At 53.0% G+C, this 14,684-nt stretch overlaps 2 protein-coding genes across 2 annotated transcripts in view; one reads left to right on the top strand and one right to left on the bottom strand.

Moving 5' to 3' along the window:
* Positions 1–14,684, bottom strand: part of LOC122737067 (centromere protein P) — a 194,273-nt gene that overhangs the window by 64,228 nt on the left and 115,361 nt on the right. The window lies entirely within an intron of this gene.
* ECM2 (extracellular matrix protein 2) overlaps positions 1–14,684 on the top strand; it is a 34,986-nt gene that overhangs the window by 14,149 nt on the left and 6,153 nt on the right. The window contains exons 4-8 of the mRNA XM_043979482.1: positions 646–834; positions 2,733–3,221; positions 4,427–4,542; positions 6,020–6,155; positions 11,456–11,613. Of these exons, the coding sequence (XP_043835417.1) occupies positions 646–834; positions 2,733–3,221; positions 4,427–4,542; positions 6,020–6,155; positions 11,456–11,613 (1,088 nt within the window). The remainder of the gene's footprint in view (positions 1–645; positions 835–2,732; positions 3,222–4,426; positions 4,543–6,019; positions 6,156–11,455; positions 11,614–14,684) is intronic.

Here is a 14,684-nt window from a genome sequence, read left to right as displayed (position 1 = left end):
TCCCCCCAGTTTTCTTCTTTCCTTATAATTTTGGTTACATTGGTTTTGTTTGTACAAAAGCTTTTACATTTTATATAATTAAAATTGTCTGTTTTACATTTTGTAATGCTCTCTATGTCTTCTTTGAGCCTAAACTCTTCCCCATCCATAAATCTGACAGGAGCTATTCCACGCTCTCTGAATTTGCTTATGGTGTCACCCTTTATGTTTAAATCATGGACCCGTTTTGACTCTACATTATTTCAAAGCAGAAATACCAGGTAACCCACCACACTCATAGGCCAGCTCTCCCATCCGGGAATAGTTCTTTCCTAAGTGGCCCGCCATGAACCAGGCTGGCACTGGCACTCCTAGCTGGGGTGTGTCTCTATTACCCCCTCTCTAGCTCTTCAGTGGCTTCTCCATGGGATGTCAGAGGCAGGTAACCCAACAGTCTCACTCTGCCCAGTCCTGTACACACAAGAGCCAAAAGATGAGGGGGGAAGGGCCCCTACAAGTCCTTCTTTCTGTGTCTAACCCCCATCCCTCCACCAGCGAGCTGGGGCTTCTGGGCTACCCTCCATCATTCTCCTCCTGTGCTCATTTTGTTTCCGTTGCTGTAATGAGGTGCAATGTGACGCCTTGCCCTTTTCTGTTTTCTCCAAGGGAAGAAGGGCCACTGCTTCTTCAATGGGATGATGATGTACAACACAGCCGTGTGGTCTCCTGAGCCTTGCGTCACCTGCCTCTGCTCCAGTGGGAGAGTGATCTGTGACGAGGCCACGTGTCCACTTCGGCAGTGCCCACACACCTTTACGCCCGAAGGCGAATGCTGCCCCGTCTGCTCCGATACCGGTACAGAAACGAGCTCGAGAGGGTCTCCTGGAGTAACTGAACCCAAACAATCCACCCCCTTCCCTTTGCTTCAGTTTTAAGTTAAGTCATAAATTTATTGGTGGCTAAATGCTGGCCAAAATTTCCCAGCACAGAGATCCACAAAAACATATGGAAAAGTTTACAGCTAGGAAATGGGAATGAGAGATCTTGGCTTTTTGTGATTGCCTAAGCTGGGTCAGGGACTTACATTCCATGTGTAAGGGTCCCAAGGCATGCAATGAGTAATACAACATGTGTCACAGCATTAACCCTGTTTCTGAAATCGATCTCCATAACGTTACCAAGAAACACAATTATGTGAGTCAGCCTCCTGCACGGCCGAGTGAGGTGGAGTGAACCTGGATAGGGTGTGAGGTGGAGTCTGGAAGGGAGGGAGAAGGAGGGAAACCTGCATTCCTTCCTGACTCCCAAGGCTGGCTCAGCAAAGCCTGGAGAGCAGTCAGTGGATAAGCATTTGATGAGGCGCTCGCTCTGTGTCAGGACGGGGGACGCAGAGTCAGTAAGGAGATGGAGAAGCATCCTCCACATAGGAAGAGACCTCATGTGGTACACACAGAGTAAGGGCTGGTACAGGGACAGGGGAGGCTCCGTCTCTGGGGCCCTCCACGGACACAGAGAAGGCTGGAGGAGGGATGGGTCCGGGGCTTTGCTCTGTGGGAGACCCAGCTCCTCCTGCTGAAGGTGGCGCTTCCTTCTCCCTCCTTTGAATCTGAAGCAGCCGTAGAAAGGGGTCAGCGCAGGGAGTGCCTAGAACTGACCAAGCAGGAAGGGAGTGCCAAGGTCAGACATGTTTTCTGGCATGTTGGACGACGGATTGGAAAGGGCAGAGTGGCAGTAGGGAGACCCTCCTGGGGCTGCGAGGGCCCGAGGTCCCCCTGCCAGCTCATCATGATGTCATTCTGTTCAGAGGGGCCCTTGGCTAGCACATGAGGCTTGCAGGACTTGGGGTGAGGAGGAAGTGAAGGGGGTGAATTCAGGAGATGCTGTGGAGGTAGAACAGATGGGCCGGGGCAGCTGATGGGAGGTGGGGGCCAAGGAGGGCCCTGTGGTTGGCAGAAGCAGGGACATAAGAGGAGGACTGGACTTCAGGAACAAAGAGAATGACTTCAGTTTTGGCTTCCCTGAGCTTAAGATGCCTCAGGGACATCCAGCTGGAGACGTGGAACTGGGTTTGGAGTTATCTGCAAAGAAATGCTAAAGCTCCCACGCCCCAGAGCTGTGCAGAAGAAGAAGCAAGAAGGCTCAGGGCAGAGCTTGGGGCATAGCCAGAGTCAGAAGGATGGTGAGAGAAGTAGGAACAAGGGCCAGCCACATCACGGAAGTCCAGAAGGAGAGGGGGGTCAGTCAAGAGCTACAGAGAGGTCAAGGAGAATGACACAGTGAGGAGTCATGTAGTTGGTAGATTCAGCAGCAGCAGCAGCTGAAAAGCGTCCCCCCAGCCCCCCCGGCCCCCCCTGCCCCCCAACACTGCTCAGCTCTACCACGGCAGGAGAGCCCCCTCTCACCATCTCAAGGACACGGACCCATGCCATGCTCCTCCTTGGTCAGCGCGGCAGGGGGATTGTGGGAGTAAAAGGGGCTGGCACTCCACAGAGCCCTGCACAGCGGGTTATATCAGGCACATCAAATTATCTTTGGCAACATTTCGGAGCCAGATTTTGAGGCCTAGTTTGTCTCTGAGTGGTCACGTGACGCTCAGAAAGAGTAAAGGTCACTGATGCTCCCCCTCTCCTTCTCCTCCTTCCCGTGTTTTCTCACTACCTCCCCCACCTGTGCTCTCCTCTAACCAGTCTCCGATTCAGTATTTGACAGTATTTCCTTAGGTGACAGTGCGGAATTTTCTGGTGATTCTTTAGCCCAAAGCGAACACCCAGATCCACAGCAAAAGACATCTTCACAGCCACCGGTGGGAATGGATCGGCGCCTGAGCAGGGAGGAGCAAGAGTCTGAGGAAGAAGAGTCTGGGGAAAAAGATGGAGAGAAGGGAGCGAAGAAGAGAGACAAGAAGGGGAGACACCGCCAGAGTCATTCTGAGAAGGGAATACCAGAAAAAGACAAAAGGCGATCGGAAGAGACAGAGGACTGCTGGACGGAAGAGAGAAAGACAACGGGGCGGAAAGGGGCCAAAGAGGTGCAGCGAGGTCTGGACCAAGAAAGTGAAGAGGAGGAAGAGGAAGAGGAAGATGCAGAAGAGGGCTGCTTCCCAGCGCCGGCTCCTGGGGCACAGGCCCCCCCACTGCCAAGTACGTGCTTTGTCTCGGACCATCAAATAAGCTGCATCGATGCCAAGCTTACCAAAATACCCAACATCGCAGACCCAGAATTAATGAGCTTGGAGCTTATCGGTAAGGGATGCTTGTTTCCGTTCCCTTTTGTCTTAGCAAAGTAAAAAGGTGACTATTATCACAATGCTATTTCTCACCGATATTAATTCACAATCTAAGAAAGAGATGATAGTAATGTCATGGAGAAAACATTAAAAATGATCCTAGTTAATGTTCTTAGAGTTAACTCTATGCTAGGTAGTTGGTTTTTAAAAAAAGACTTTCAGATCCTCAACCACGTGGATTTCCAAAGTTTCAGAGAGAAAAGAAAAGCCTTCCTGCCAAATTGGTTGTGAAGTGGCAAGTACTGCTCTCCCCTCTGACTCTCCTTAGGTGGAATCCCCACAACAAAACTGCCCCAGGGGTCCAAGGTGAAAACGGGTGGGGGTGACAGCCAGGGAGGAGCTAGCTGGGTGGGCCCACTGGGAAGCCCGCAGCTCATTCCTGGGAATTGCATGAGCTTGATACCTGTGCCCAAGCACAGGGTCTCCACTCCACCATCCCCATTAACGCTGCAGATTTGAAGAAAAGCAAGCACCTGCCTTCAGGGAGCTTACGGTCTAACGCGAAAAACCACGCATGTTTGTACCCCGTACAGAGCCTAAGGAGGCTCAGTAAAGGCTGCTTGAAGAAGGCAGCCATTCGTGGAGACTCGAAAGAGGCGGGGGGATAGCCAGGAGATGGGGTGTCACGTGCCCCAAACAGCCAGAAGGCTGGTGTCACTGGGGGGTGCGAAGGTGGGGGTGCGAAGGCTGTGCTAGAAGACTGGAAAGGTGGGCTCCAGTCTTGATTCCTCCTTGAGTGTAGGAAACCCCTCATGTAAAACTTCAGACTTTCCAAAAAAGACAAGACAACGGGGAGGTCACGTCACCAAGGGATTATGTGCTTTAGTCGCCCCTCCCCCCACAGTCAGCCATCTGACAGACTGGGGTCGAGGAGTGACAGCCCCAACTGTTCACTGAGGATCAGTAAGAAGGGGGCACCATCGGACCAAGGCTGGCAGCTTCCCTTCCAGATGAGGTCCGAGGCCCCCGTTGTTATCTCCTCTTCTCTCAGCTCTGAGCCTCCATGACCATCAGTTCTCCCAGCAGGGGCAAGGTGCATGGTGGCCAGAGCGCTGCCCACCCCCCCAGCCCTGCCCCTGACACACACAGCCGAGCAGGAGGCCCCCAAGCCCCCACTCCCTGGATGCAGACAGACAGACCGTTTTCAAAATCCTCTCCTAGGGAATTCCATCAGCTGCATCCCCGACAAAGCATTCCATGGGACACCTAACTTGGAAAGGCTCGACCTCCGAAAAAACACAATCACCTCTTCTGGGATTGGTCCCAATGCGTTCAAGGTAAGAGCTGGGCGCCATCCCTTGCACTTCTCACCCGCTCTGAACCGGCTTTCTGTTTGCTTTGAGCTGGAACGTGGGAAAGAGGGCAGTCACAGACAAAGGCCGGCCCTTGGGCTCGCTCCTCCTCCTTTCCCTCGGCCCAGATGAATTCAGCAGCCTTCTCCTTGGGCCTCCGGCCTTCACCCAGGGGCCAATGAAGGAGGAAACAGCTGTTAAGGCCCTACTATGTGTCAAGTGTGTGAGGAGAAAAGTAGAGACAGGCTGTAGGGAAGGGCGGAGAGGGCAGAAGATGGGCCAAGGGGTGAGGCAAGGGCACAGCTGGGGAGAAGAGGGGCCCCCTCTCTGACCACCGCGCCTTTATTCCCTTAACATTTTTCTGTATGTTCTCATATGAGAGGCAGTGTGGGATAATGGATAGAGCCAGTCTTGTCTCCAAGTCCTGACTCTGACACAGGTGGGCCGGGTGACCCTCAGGGCTCTAGGGAGCTCTTGGTGGCCATCAGTTGTATAGAAGGGACAGCACCGTTACAAGATCTTCCTTACCCCTGGCATTTGCTTAAACCAATGAAATCACAGGTACGGAGCCCATGCATGCACCTTTGCATGTAGTGTGCATGAATAAATACATGCACATGTGTGCATGTGTATATTCATACAGCAATCTTCCCTCATCTCCCCCATTACAACGTAAGCTTCTTACAAGTAAGGGGTCATTCATCCCTTGACAATGAGGGGGCTCTTGGGGCAGCTAGGTGGCACAGTGAATAAAGCACTGGCCCTGGATTCAGGAGGACCTGAGTTCAAATCCAGCCTCAGACACTTGACACTTACTAGCTGTGTGACCCTGGGCAAGTCACTTAACCCTCATTGCCCTGCCCCCCAAAACAAACAAACAGACAATGAGGGGGCTCCAGAGTACAAAGCGCACCAGGCCTAGAGGCAGGAAGACCTGAGTTCAAATCCAGCTTTAGACACTTACCAGCTGTGAGACCCTGGGCGAGTTGCTTAACTAACTCTGCCTGCATCAGTTCCATCATCTGCAAAATGGGGACAGTCATAGCCACCACCTCCTCCTAGGGTGGCTGTGAGTACAATGTTCTTGAAGGGCTAAAGTGCTCCATGGATGTTTGGTGTTATCTTTCTAGCCTCCTCATTCTCTGTTGCTTCCCTTTGTGGAAATGACACTGCAGCCAAACTACCCATGGGTGGAAGGAGTTGATGGGAATTCTACTTAAAGCATCAAACAAAATCATGTTTAGAAGGACACAGTAGGGGCAGCTAGGTGGAGCAGTGGATAGAGCACCGGCCCTGGAGTCAGGAGTACCTGAGTTCAAATCCAGCCTTAGACACTTACTTAACACTTACTAGCTGTGTGACCCTGGGCAAGTCACTTAACCCCAATTGCCTCACTAAAAAAAAAAAAAAAAAGGACACAGTGATTGAAAAAGAAACTAACTTTGAGATCTCCTCTTCTCAGGCCCTGAAGAAGTTAACCCACCTGTATCTGGATGGTAATCAACTGGTCCAGCTGCCCCCTGCGCTGCCCTCTCCACTACAGGAACTGAAGATCAACGAGAACCACCTCCAGTCTATTGATGAAGACAGCCTCGCAGGTACGTGCCTGGCCTCCCTCCGGTGCCCAGCCCGCAGGGCTCCTGCCCTGGGGCAGATCTATCCCCCTGACCCTTCTCCAGGTCCTCCTGTCTCTGATGGGACTGAGCCGCATCCTTGGCCCTGAGGTTCTGGCCTGACTTGGCCATCCTTCCGCCATACTCTTCTCACAAGTGGCCCTTTACCTGTCCTTGTTTCACCTTCTGACCTCACAGTGGCCCGGATGTGGGGCACTCCCTGACATCCCGGCTCCCTCGATCCCCACCACGCTGCTCTGACCACGCCTTTTCTGTATCCTGGGCTTCCTCTCATCCCTGCATTGTGGGCAGCCACCCAAGCTCCGACCCCGGCCCGCTTCTATCCTCCCTGAGCGAGTGCCACTTCTCCATACACATGATGCTCAAAGCTAGAGCTCTGCTCCCCGCCTCTTCCCAGGACACTGGTCTGGTCATTCCGATCCCTGCTAGCGACAGCTCCATCACTCTCCACAGTCTAAGAGAGGCGTCACGGCGCCTTCCAAGCCTCTCCCGGATCAGCCGTCAGCATCAGCCAACATGCTCACTGTCAGCTGAACACCCACCTCGCTCTGGGTCTTACCCTCCTTTGCCCAACCCATCCTTCTAGTTCCAGCTCTCCAAAAAGGAGCGAGGGTGCTTCTCACCACAGAGGGGGAATGGACAAGGGTGTCCAGGGGACAGAACACGGCTTGGGTGTGGCTGAAAGGTAGTTTCAGGTTGTGGAAGGCCTTACATCATAGGGAAAGGAGCTGGCAACAGGGGAGCCATGGGAGATTCTGGAGCGAGAGAGGTGTGATGGGGTTTTAGCCTGTCTTAGAAGGAAGGACAGATGGGAGCAGGAGAGACGCCCATGGAGTCTGTGGGCAGCAGCTAATGGCAGAAGGCAGGTAGATGGTAAAGGGGTGGTAATGTAGTGACGGAGCAGAGCCGGGAAGGGACCGAGCTCGGTACTTGCTCACTGACTGGAGAGAGGTGAGGAAGAGGCAAGGACGAGGGGGCAGCACCAAAGAGAACTTGGAGCTTTAGTTGTCACTGGCTAGGCTGGTGCGACCCTTCCACCAGCTCTGCAAGGCACTCACTCCTAACTGGCTGTTTTCATTTGCTGTGGGACGGAAACTGGACCCCCAAACTTCCCACCCCACCAAGAGGCATTGGTAAAGTGCCTACTGTGTACAAGACACTATGCCGGGCACGAGGGGCACCAAGACCAAACAGAAAACAGCCCAGACTGCAGAACTTAGAAGAAAGTAAATAGCAGGAGGGCAGACCTCTGGTGAGAGCCTGAGGCAGTTGGGGCCCAAGGTCTGGGGCCCAGACATGCAATATGCCGGGGGCCCAAGGCCTATGATTCTCAGCCATCCAAACAACAGATATTCTCTTTCCTCTTCTGGGCACAAGCGACTTTCTGAAAGAATAGAGCTTTGGTGAAGCTGTGACCAGTGCACATTTTTTCCAAAAGAAGGATGATGCTGGAATTTGCCCACTGCCCACTTTCAGGTTTTCAGCTGTTCCCCTGGGAGCTAGGGCTGTTACCAGCGGGAGCCAAGGACTACCCAAGTGTTCCTCTTTATGCATATCTGCCTCCTCAGAAAGGAGTGGTGGCCACTGTATCCTGTCCTTTTTACCTTCTCCCTGAGGCTGGCCCACTGCCCAAGGGATCAAAGGGCACTTGAGAAGGCTAATTGTGTAGAGGGAAGAGAAGTCAGTCCTTCAGATGAAAAGCCAGACTCTTTCTGGGAGTCAGAGGAGCAGACAACTTTTTTAAATCATAAAAGTATCTTATTATTTTCCAGTTACATGTAGAGATAGTTTTCAACATTTGTTTCTACAAGATTTCTAGTCCCAAATTTTTCTCCCTCCCTTCCCTCTCCCCAAGACAGCAAGCAATCCGATGTAGGTTATATATGTGCAATCACATTAACATCTTTCTGCCTTAGTCATGTTGTGAAAGAAGAATCAGAGCAAAAGGGAAAAACCTCAACAAGGAAAACCAAAAAAAGTAGAAACAGTTTGGTTCAATCTGCATCTAGATTCCAGAGTTCTTTTTTTCTGGAGGGCATTGTCCATCATGAGTCCTTTGCAACTATCTGTACCGTTGTATTGCTGAGAAGAGTCAAGTCTACCACAGTTGATCAACACACAGTGTTGTTGAAACTGTGTACAATGCTCTCCTGGTTCTGCTCCTCTCACTCAGCATCAGTTCATGCAAGTCCTTCCAGGTTTCTCTGAACTCCTCCTGCTCATTGTTTCTTACAGCACAATAGTATTCCATTACACTCATATACCACAACTTGTTCAACCATTCCCCAATGGATGGGCAACCCCTCAGTGTCCAATTCCTTGCCACCACAAAAAGAGCAGCTACAAATATTTTTGTACATGTGGGTTTTTTCCCTTTTTTATGATCTCTTTGGGAAAAAGACCTAATAGTGGTATTGCTGGGTCAAAGGGTATGCATAGCTTTATAGCCCTTTGGGCATAGTTCCAAATTGTTCTCCAGAATGGTTGGATCAGTTCACAGCTCCACCAACAATGCATTAGTGTTCATTTTTCCACAGCTTCTCCAACATTTATTATTTTCCTTTTTTGTCATATTAGCCAATCTGATAGGTGTCAGGTGGTACCTCAGAGTTGTTTTAATTTGCATTTCTCTAATCAATAGTGATTTAGAGCATTTTTTCATATGGCAATAGACAGCCTTGACTTCTTCATCGGAAAACTGCAGGAGTAGACAACTTCTGGCAAAAGTGGAATGGGAATAACGAGAGGGGCCAAGTCATGATGGAAATGCCGACGCTCCAGATGGACTCCAGTGGACAGAAAGGACACTTGAGTAAACACTGCCGATCGTCTCTGTCCCACTAGAAAGATCCTGGGTAAAATGAAGCCTCCACACACTGGCCATTGGGCTAAATGGACACTCTCACAGGCTCGGTGCCACTCTCTTACATGGTGGCTGTTTACTTTAGCCCCTTCAGTAAATGAGAAGCAGATGAAAGGGAAGCTGAGGAGCCAGGCCTGGATCCAGAGAGGCTGCTTGGAGAATCTCAGTGATGGAGACCGCGGAGGGCTACTGTGGAGGGAGGGAGCACCTAGCGATTGTGTTGGCTGGTCACCCAAAGCCCCTCACCCTTCAAAGACAACAGCAAGAGCCGCTTTGGGGACAAGCCCTGAAGCCTGGCCCATGGGACAGGGCTCACAGCCCCTGAGAAGCCATCCTTTAACAGAGGGTCGCAGATTCTCCTTGCCCAACATTCATCCTCACACTAGCCCTCTCTAAGGACTTCTCCCAAAGAAGCCCTGCCTGGCCCTCGTTCCCCTAAATTGGCTCCTGCAGGTGGGGCCCCTGGGCCTGAGCACTGAGGAGCTTGTTTGGGAAAGCCAAGCCTCGTCCCTGAATCCCAGCATCCCCTGGAAAGGGGCTCTCCCTTATCCACAGTGGAACACAATCCCTCCCCTGATACTCTGGGCCGGTGTTCCCCAGGCTTGCTCTTGGCCTCTAAGGAGGGGCAGCTGGTGCCACTGCTGGCCATGCTAAATTGTCAGGAAGCTTTTCCTCAGTCTAAGACCACTGGGGCTTCTTCCTAGCTTCTCCCCAGACCCCTGAGCACAGCTAACAGACCCTCCTGGGGCCTGCATGGGAAGCCTTCTGCCACGGACCCACTCTCAGGAGGCTGATGTCCTTCCTAAACTCTGCTGCCATTCCGGATGGGGTCTGCCCAGGGCAGAGGAGCGAGGGCTCAGCCCCTCCCCAAGCCGGGATGCTCAGCTTCTCTTGCTGTGTGCTAAGAGGGCACTGTTTTGGCCTCCAACGGAGTCCAAGAAGAGGCCGGCTCTTCCACAGAGGCCTGCTGCCTGGCTGGGCTCCACCACGTCAAAGCCCAATGACCATTCATCCCTATTAGGTGCTATCGTAGTGGGTGTGGGCCCAGGCTCAAAGCCTGTCCAGTATTTGGAGCCAGACTTGAGAAGTGTGCTGACTGAGCCTTTTCCCAGGCACTGATGAAGATCAACCAGCCCAGCCCAGCCCTGGGGATTCCCACGGGAGAAGATGGCTCTCCTTCCAAGACGCTCAGAACCCTTCTTGCCCAGTCTCTGAGTCTGGCCTAGACCTCTCCATCTTCTCCGGGAAAACGGCGCAGTCTTCATCACATCTGTTGGGCCCCACGGTACACAGAAAGGCTGAGATGGCCTTCGCTGCTCACAGCCCCTGCGGGTGACGTCAGCATCTACCATCGGGAGCTGAAAGGGCCCGGGAAGCACTCGGCGGCGATGCTCAGTGACTGGCTGATGGTCACCCAAGGCAGCCTGTGAAGCCGAGTCCTCTGGCTCCGTGACCCTGAAGGCAGACGGACAGTTAACTTACTGCAAAACGACAAGCTGCTCCCAGAAGATGACAGGCCATGGTGCCAGGATGAATAGGACCAAATTCAGCAACAGAGAACAAAGTTTTAGAACGCTGGGCCTGGAATCGTGATGACCCAAATTTAGATCCAGCCTCAGGTACTTCCTAGCTGGGTGACCCTGCCAAGCCGCTTCACCCTGGTTGCCTCAGTTTCCTCGTCTGTGAAAGGAGCTGGAGAAGGAAATGGCAAATGTTCCAGTGTCTCTGCCAAGAAAACCCCACGTGGGGTGAGCAACAACAACGAACACCGTGGTACAAGAGAAGCTTCACAAGAGTGAGATGGGGGAAGGGTGGTCAGATAGCAGTGTCTGATGAGGATCTGGAGGTCTGAGTGACTGCAATCCTAGAGGAGACAGCAGGGGACAGATGGACAGAGACGTGTGTGTTAGCTGGAGCGACCCCAGAGGGCCCGAGCTTCGAGGAAGGAGGCGATGCCCCCCAGGCTGCCCCCTTCCCGCCTCTTACAGAGAAGTGGGCTCAGCGGTGGGCTTACGAAGGGTTCTGACGAACATCCAGAGCAGGGGGCAGGGGTGGGGTCCAGGGCCATGTGTCCTTTGAGGTACAAAGTGGGACCTGGGGAGGGAGGGAGGCTTGGAGAAAGCCGGAGGAGAGCCGAGGCCGATCCACCCCTGCCCCCTTGCTGTGCTCCTGCACTTAGGCCCTTCCTGCTCTACCTTCCCCTCACTGGGCACTGCTGTGCTTCCTGTGTCGCGCATGGGGGTTGAGGGGCGACCCATTGCAGTCCCTCCGATCCCTCGTCCTTGTAGAAAGAGCAGGGAAGGAAAGGCCCTTCTTGGGCCACGCCTGCCACAGGCTGAGTGACTCTGCCCCTGCTGGCCACAGAAGCCCCCCCACTAACGGCTCCCCTCGTGCTCCCTAGAATTGCAGCACCTCGTCACCCTGGAACTGGAAGGTAACCAGCTGAGCGAGGCCAACGTCAGCCCCTCGGCCTTCGCCCCTCTCCAGAGGCTGTCTTACTTGCGCCTGGGAAGAAACCACTTCCGGATCATCCCCCAGGGCCTGCCCGCATCCCTCGAGGTAAGTGCGGGCTCGGTGTAGACGCGGGCTTCTCCTGCCAAGCAGCTGCCCAGCATACAGGGTTCAGGTAGGCAGCAGTCACGGGCGCTGCGGAGGCCCCCCAGTCCTGCACGGACATCCCGGGCCCAAGAGGCAGCCAAGCCCTCCCTGGCCAAGGACCCTTCTCCGCTGGGGCGTCGGCAGCAGCGTCTCCCATGACCGCACTGCCGCTGTCCCCACGAAGATGTGAGCAGTCCCCTAGCAGGTGACCCTGCTTCGCCAGGCTGCAGTGCCTCCCCCCATACCAGGTCCGCCCCAGAATCCGCACTGGCTCCCTCTGACCCCCAGGATAAGAGGCTCTGTAGAGGTGGCAGAGCCGGCTGTGCCAGGGAAGGCCTGAATCCCAGCCCAGACACTTAGCGGCTGTGTGTGTGACCTGGGCACGGCCCTAACCCTTTGCGGCCTCAGTTTCTGCCAGTCTTGAAGCTCTGAATAAATGCCGGCACAGAAAGCAAGCAGATGAGGCCACTTATCTTTCCTCATCTCCTCCCTCCAAACCTTTGCACAACTGCGCCCGTGGGATGCTCTCCCTCTTTACATCCTCCTCTTGGGAGCTTGATCTCATTGCAAGATTCAGTTCAGGCTCCTTTTGATGCCTCCTCTCCCTGCCCTACCCCGTCACTTTGTATTTTGTGTATTTGGCATTTACTTGCCCATAATAACAATGTTCATGGCATTCCTATAGCACTGTTAGATTTACAAAGTACTCTGCAGTTATTGTTTCACTTGATCCTCACAACAATCCCAGGAGGAAGGAGCGATTATTATTCCCATTTCACGGCTGAGGAAAAGGAGGTAGACAGAGGCCAAGTGACTTGCCCAGGGTCACAGAGCTAGTGGGTATCTGAGGCTGCATCTGAACTCAAGTCTTCCTGACTGCAGGTCCAACCCACCCAGATGCTGTCACTGGTGGATAGGCTACATCCTGCCCCGCCCCCCCAACATAAGCTACTGTGAGGGGTAGAAACAATTGCATTTTGTACCTCCAGGGACTAGCAGAGTTCCCGGCATAAAGTAGGTCCTTAACAATAGATCCTTGTTGAGTGAAAGTAAAACTTCTAGAAACTTCAAAGGAAAACTGTTGTAAGAAAAAAAATCCCTCTCACAGAAGTGAATAAGGATAAACAGTAACACGATGAAAAAATAAGAGGCGTTAAAAGTCGGCAGAAATCCAGAAGGAAAAATAGGCACAAATAACACAACTGCCTGAAATGAAACTAGAATTTTCTCAACATATAATAAAATGGATCATTGCAAATTAGTCAGAAAAAAGTCACAGGATGAAATAAAGATGGGACCAAAAGTGCCGGAGAAACCCAGGAAATAAGATCAAGGTGAACCTCAAACACCTACAAAACTCATGCCAATGGCCCGGTTAGCGCACACCCAAAGCGTCGAGAAAGGAGGAAGCAGGGTCAGGGTGGGAATGGGAGCCGGGGGTTCTGTGCTGACCCCAAGATCTGGGAGATGGAGCCAGCGAAGAAGAGCCGTCTGGGCCGGGGCCTGGCGACCACAGGTAAGAACCAAGAAAACCGAAATCGGGAAGCAATTGGAAAATCTCCTAGAATCCTGGTAGGATTGAAGGAATACAGAAGGAGCCCTGGAAGGGACCTAGCCCAAGCCCTCTCCCCCCTTTGGTAGATGAGTAAACTGAGGCCTGGCAAGCCCCACGACTTCTTAAAGTCACACATAAAGAGGTGGTACCAGGATCGGAATTCAGGTCCTTGGGCTCTGGCACTGGCACTCCCTCCTACTGCATCGGGATTCCTACTTACAAAATGAAAATGGGCAGATGGGGAATCGGGAGAATTGGCCTGGGAACGGGACAGAGATTCAACTCACAGGGAGCCACATCATTTGATATTTGTGGATAATAGTTTGGCCTGAAAATTATGAGCCAAAGAAATGGAAATAGATTCATCAGTGCGTGGGGGGGAAGGCAGGAGAAATGTCAGGCACAAGAAGAAAGCCGGCTGGGCACAAGAAGAGAGCCAGCCAGGCACAAGAGAGTTAGCTGGGCACAGGAATGCCAGCCAGGCACAGGAAAGTTAGATGGGCACAAGAGGAAAGCCAGCCGGGCACAAAAGAGTTTAGCTAGGCAGAGGAATGCCAGCCGAGCACAAGAGTTAGCTGAGCACAAGAGGAGAGCCAGCCAGGCACAAGAGAGTTTAGCTGGGCACAAGAGGAGAGCCAGCCAGGCACAAGAGAGTTTAGCTGGGCATAGGAATGCCAGCCAGGCACAGGAAAGTTAGATGGGCACAAGAGGGAAGCCAGCCAGGCACAAGAGTTAGCTGAGCACAAGAGGAGAGCCAGCCAGGCACAAGAGAGTTTAGCTGGGCACAAGAGGAGAGCCAGCCAGGCACAAGAGAGTTTAGCTGGGCACAAGAGGAGAGCCAGCCAGGCACAAGAGAGTTTAGCTGGGCACAGGAATGCCAGCCAGGCACAAGAGTTAGCTGAGCACAAGAGGAGAGCCAGCCAGGCATGAGGGTTATCTGGGCACAAGGAATGCCAGCTGGGCACAAGAGAGAGAGCCAGGGGGCACAAAGAACACAATTCAAAATCTGTTTGCAAATTAGATCTGAATACACATCTGACACTTAGAAAATCCCCCTACCACAAATGACAAAAGGAGGGGACCAAATGGCTTCTTGTTTTCCATATGACTAGATCCCTTGCTTTGTGGCAATCAGACGGCAGTCTGGGGCGGAGGCCAGAGGAGCCGGTCTGGTGGCCATTTGTGCTCCGACACAGGTTTCCTCAGGGGGGATCGCTATGAAGCTAGAATCACCACTAAAGACACGGGGCCAGTGGTCCGTGGAGGGCCCAGAGCTTTTCTGGTCTCATCTCCTTTCCCTTTGAGAAGTTACAGGAGGAGTTGATGGTCTCGCACCAGGGGTGAGAGGCCATCATGGGCACCCCCTGAGCTGGGTACGGACAGTCAGGAATGCTCCCAGTTGGGCGGAGGGCACCAAGAGGATTCACGAGTGACCTCCAGCAGGGCTCAGCCAACAAGCAGTGATGAAATGTTCACC

This window comes from Dromiciops gliroides, chromosome 1 (genome assembly GCF_019393635.1).
Source record: "Dromiciops gliroides isolate mDroGli1 chromosome 1, mDroGli1.pri, whole genome shotgun sequence".
Classification (NCBI taxonomy): Eukaryota; Metazoa; Chordata; class Mammalia; order Microbiotheria; family Microbiotheriidae; genus Dromiciops; species Dromiciops gliroides.
This window is presented reverse-complemented; position numbering and strand designations above follow the sequence as displayed.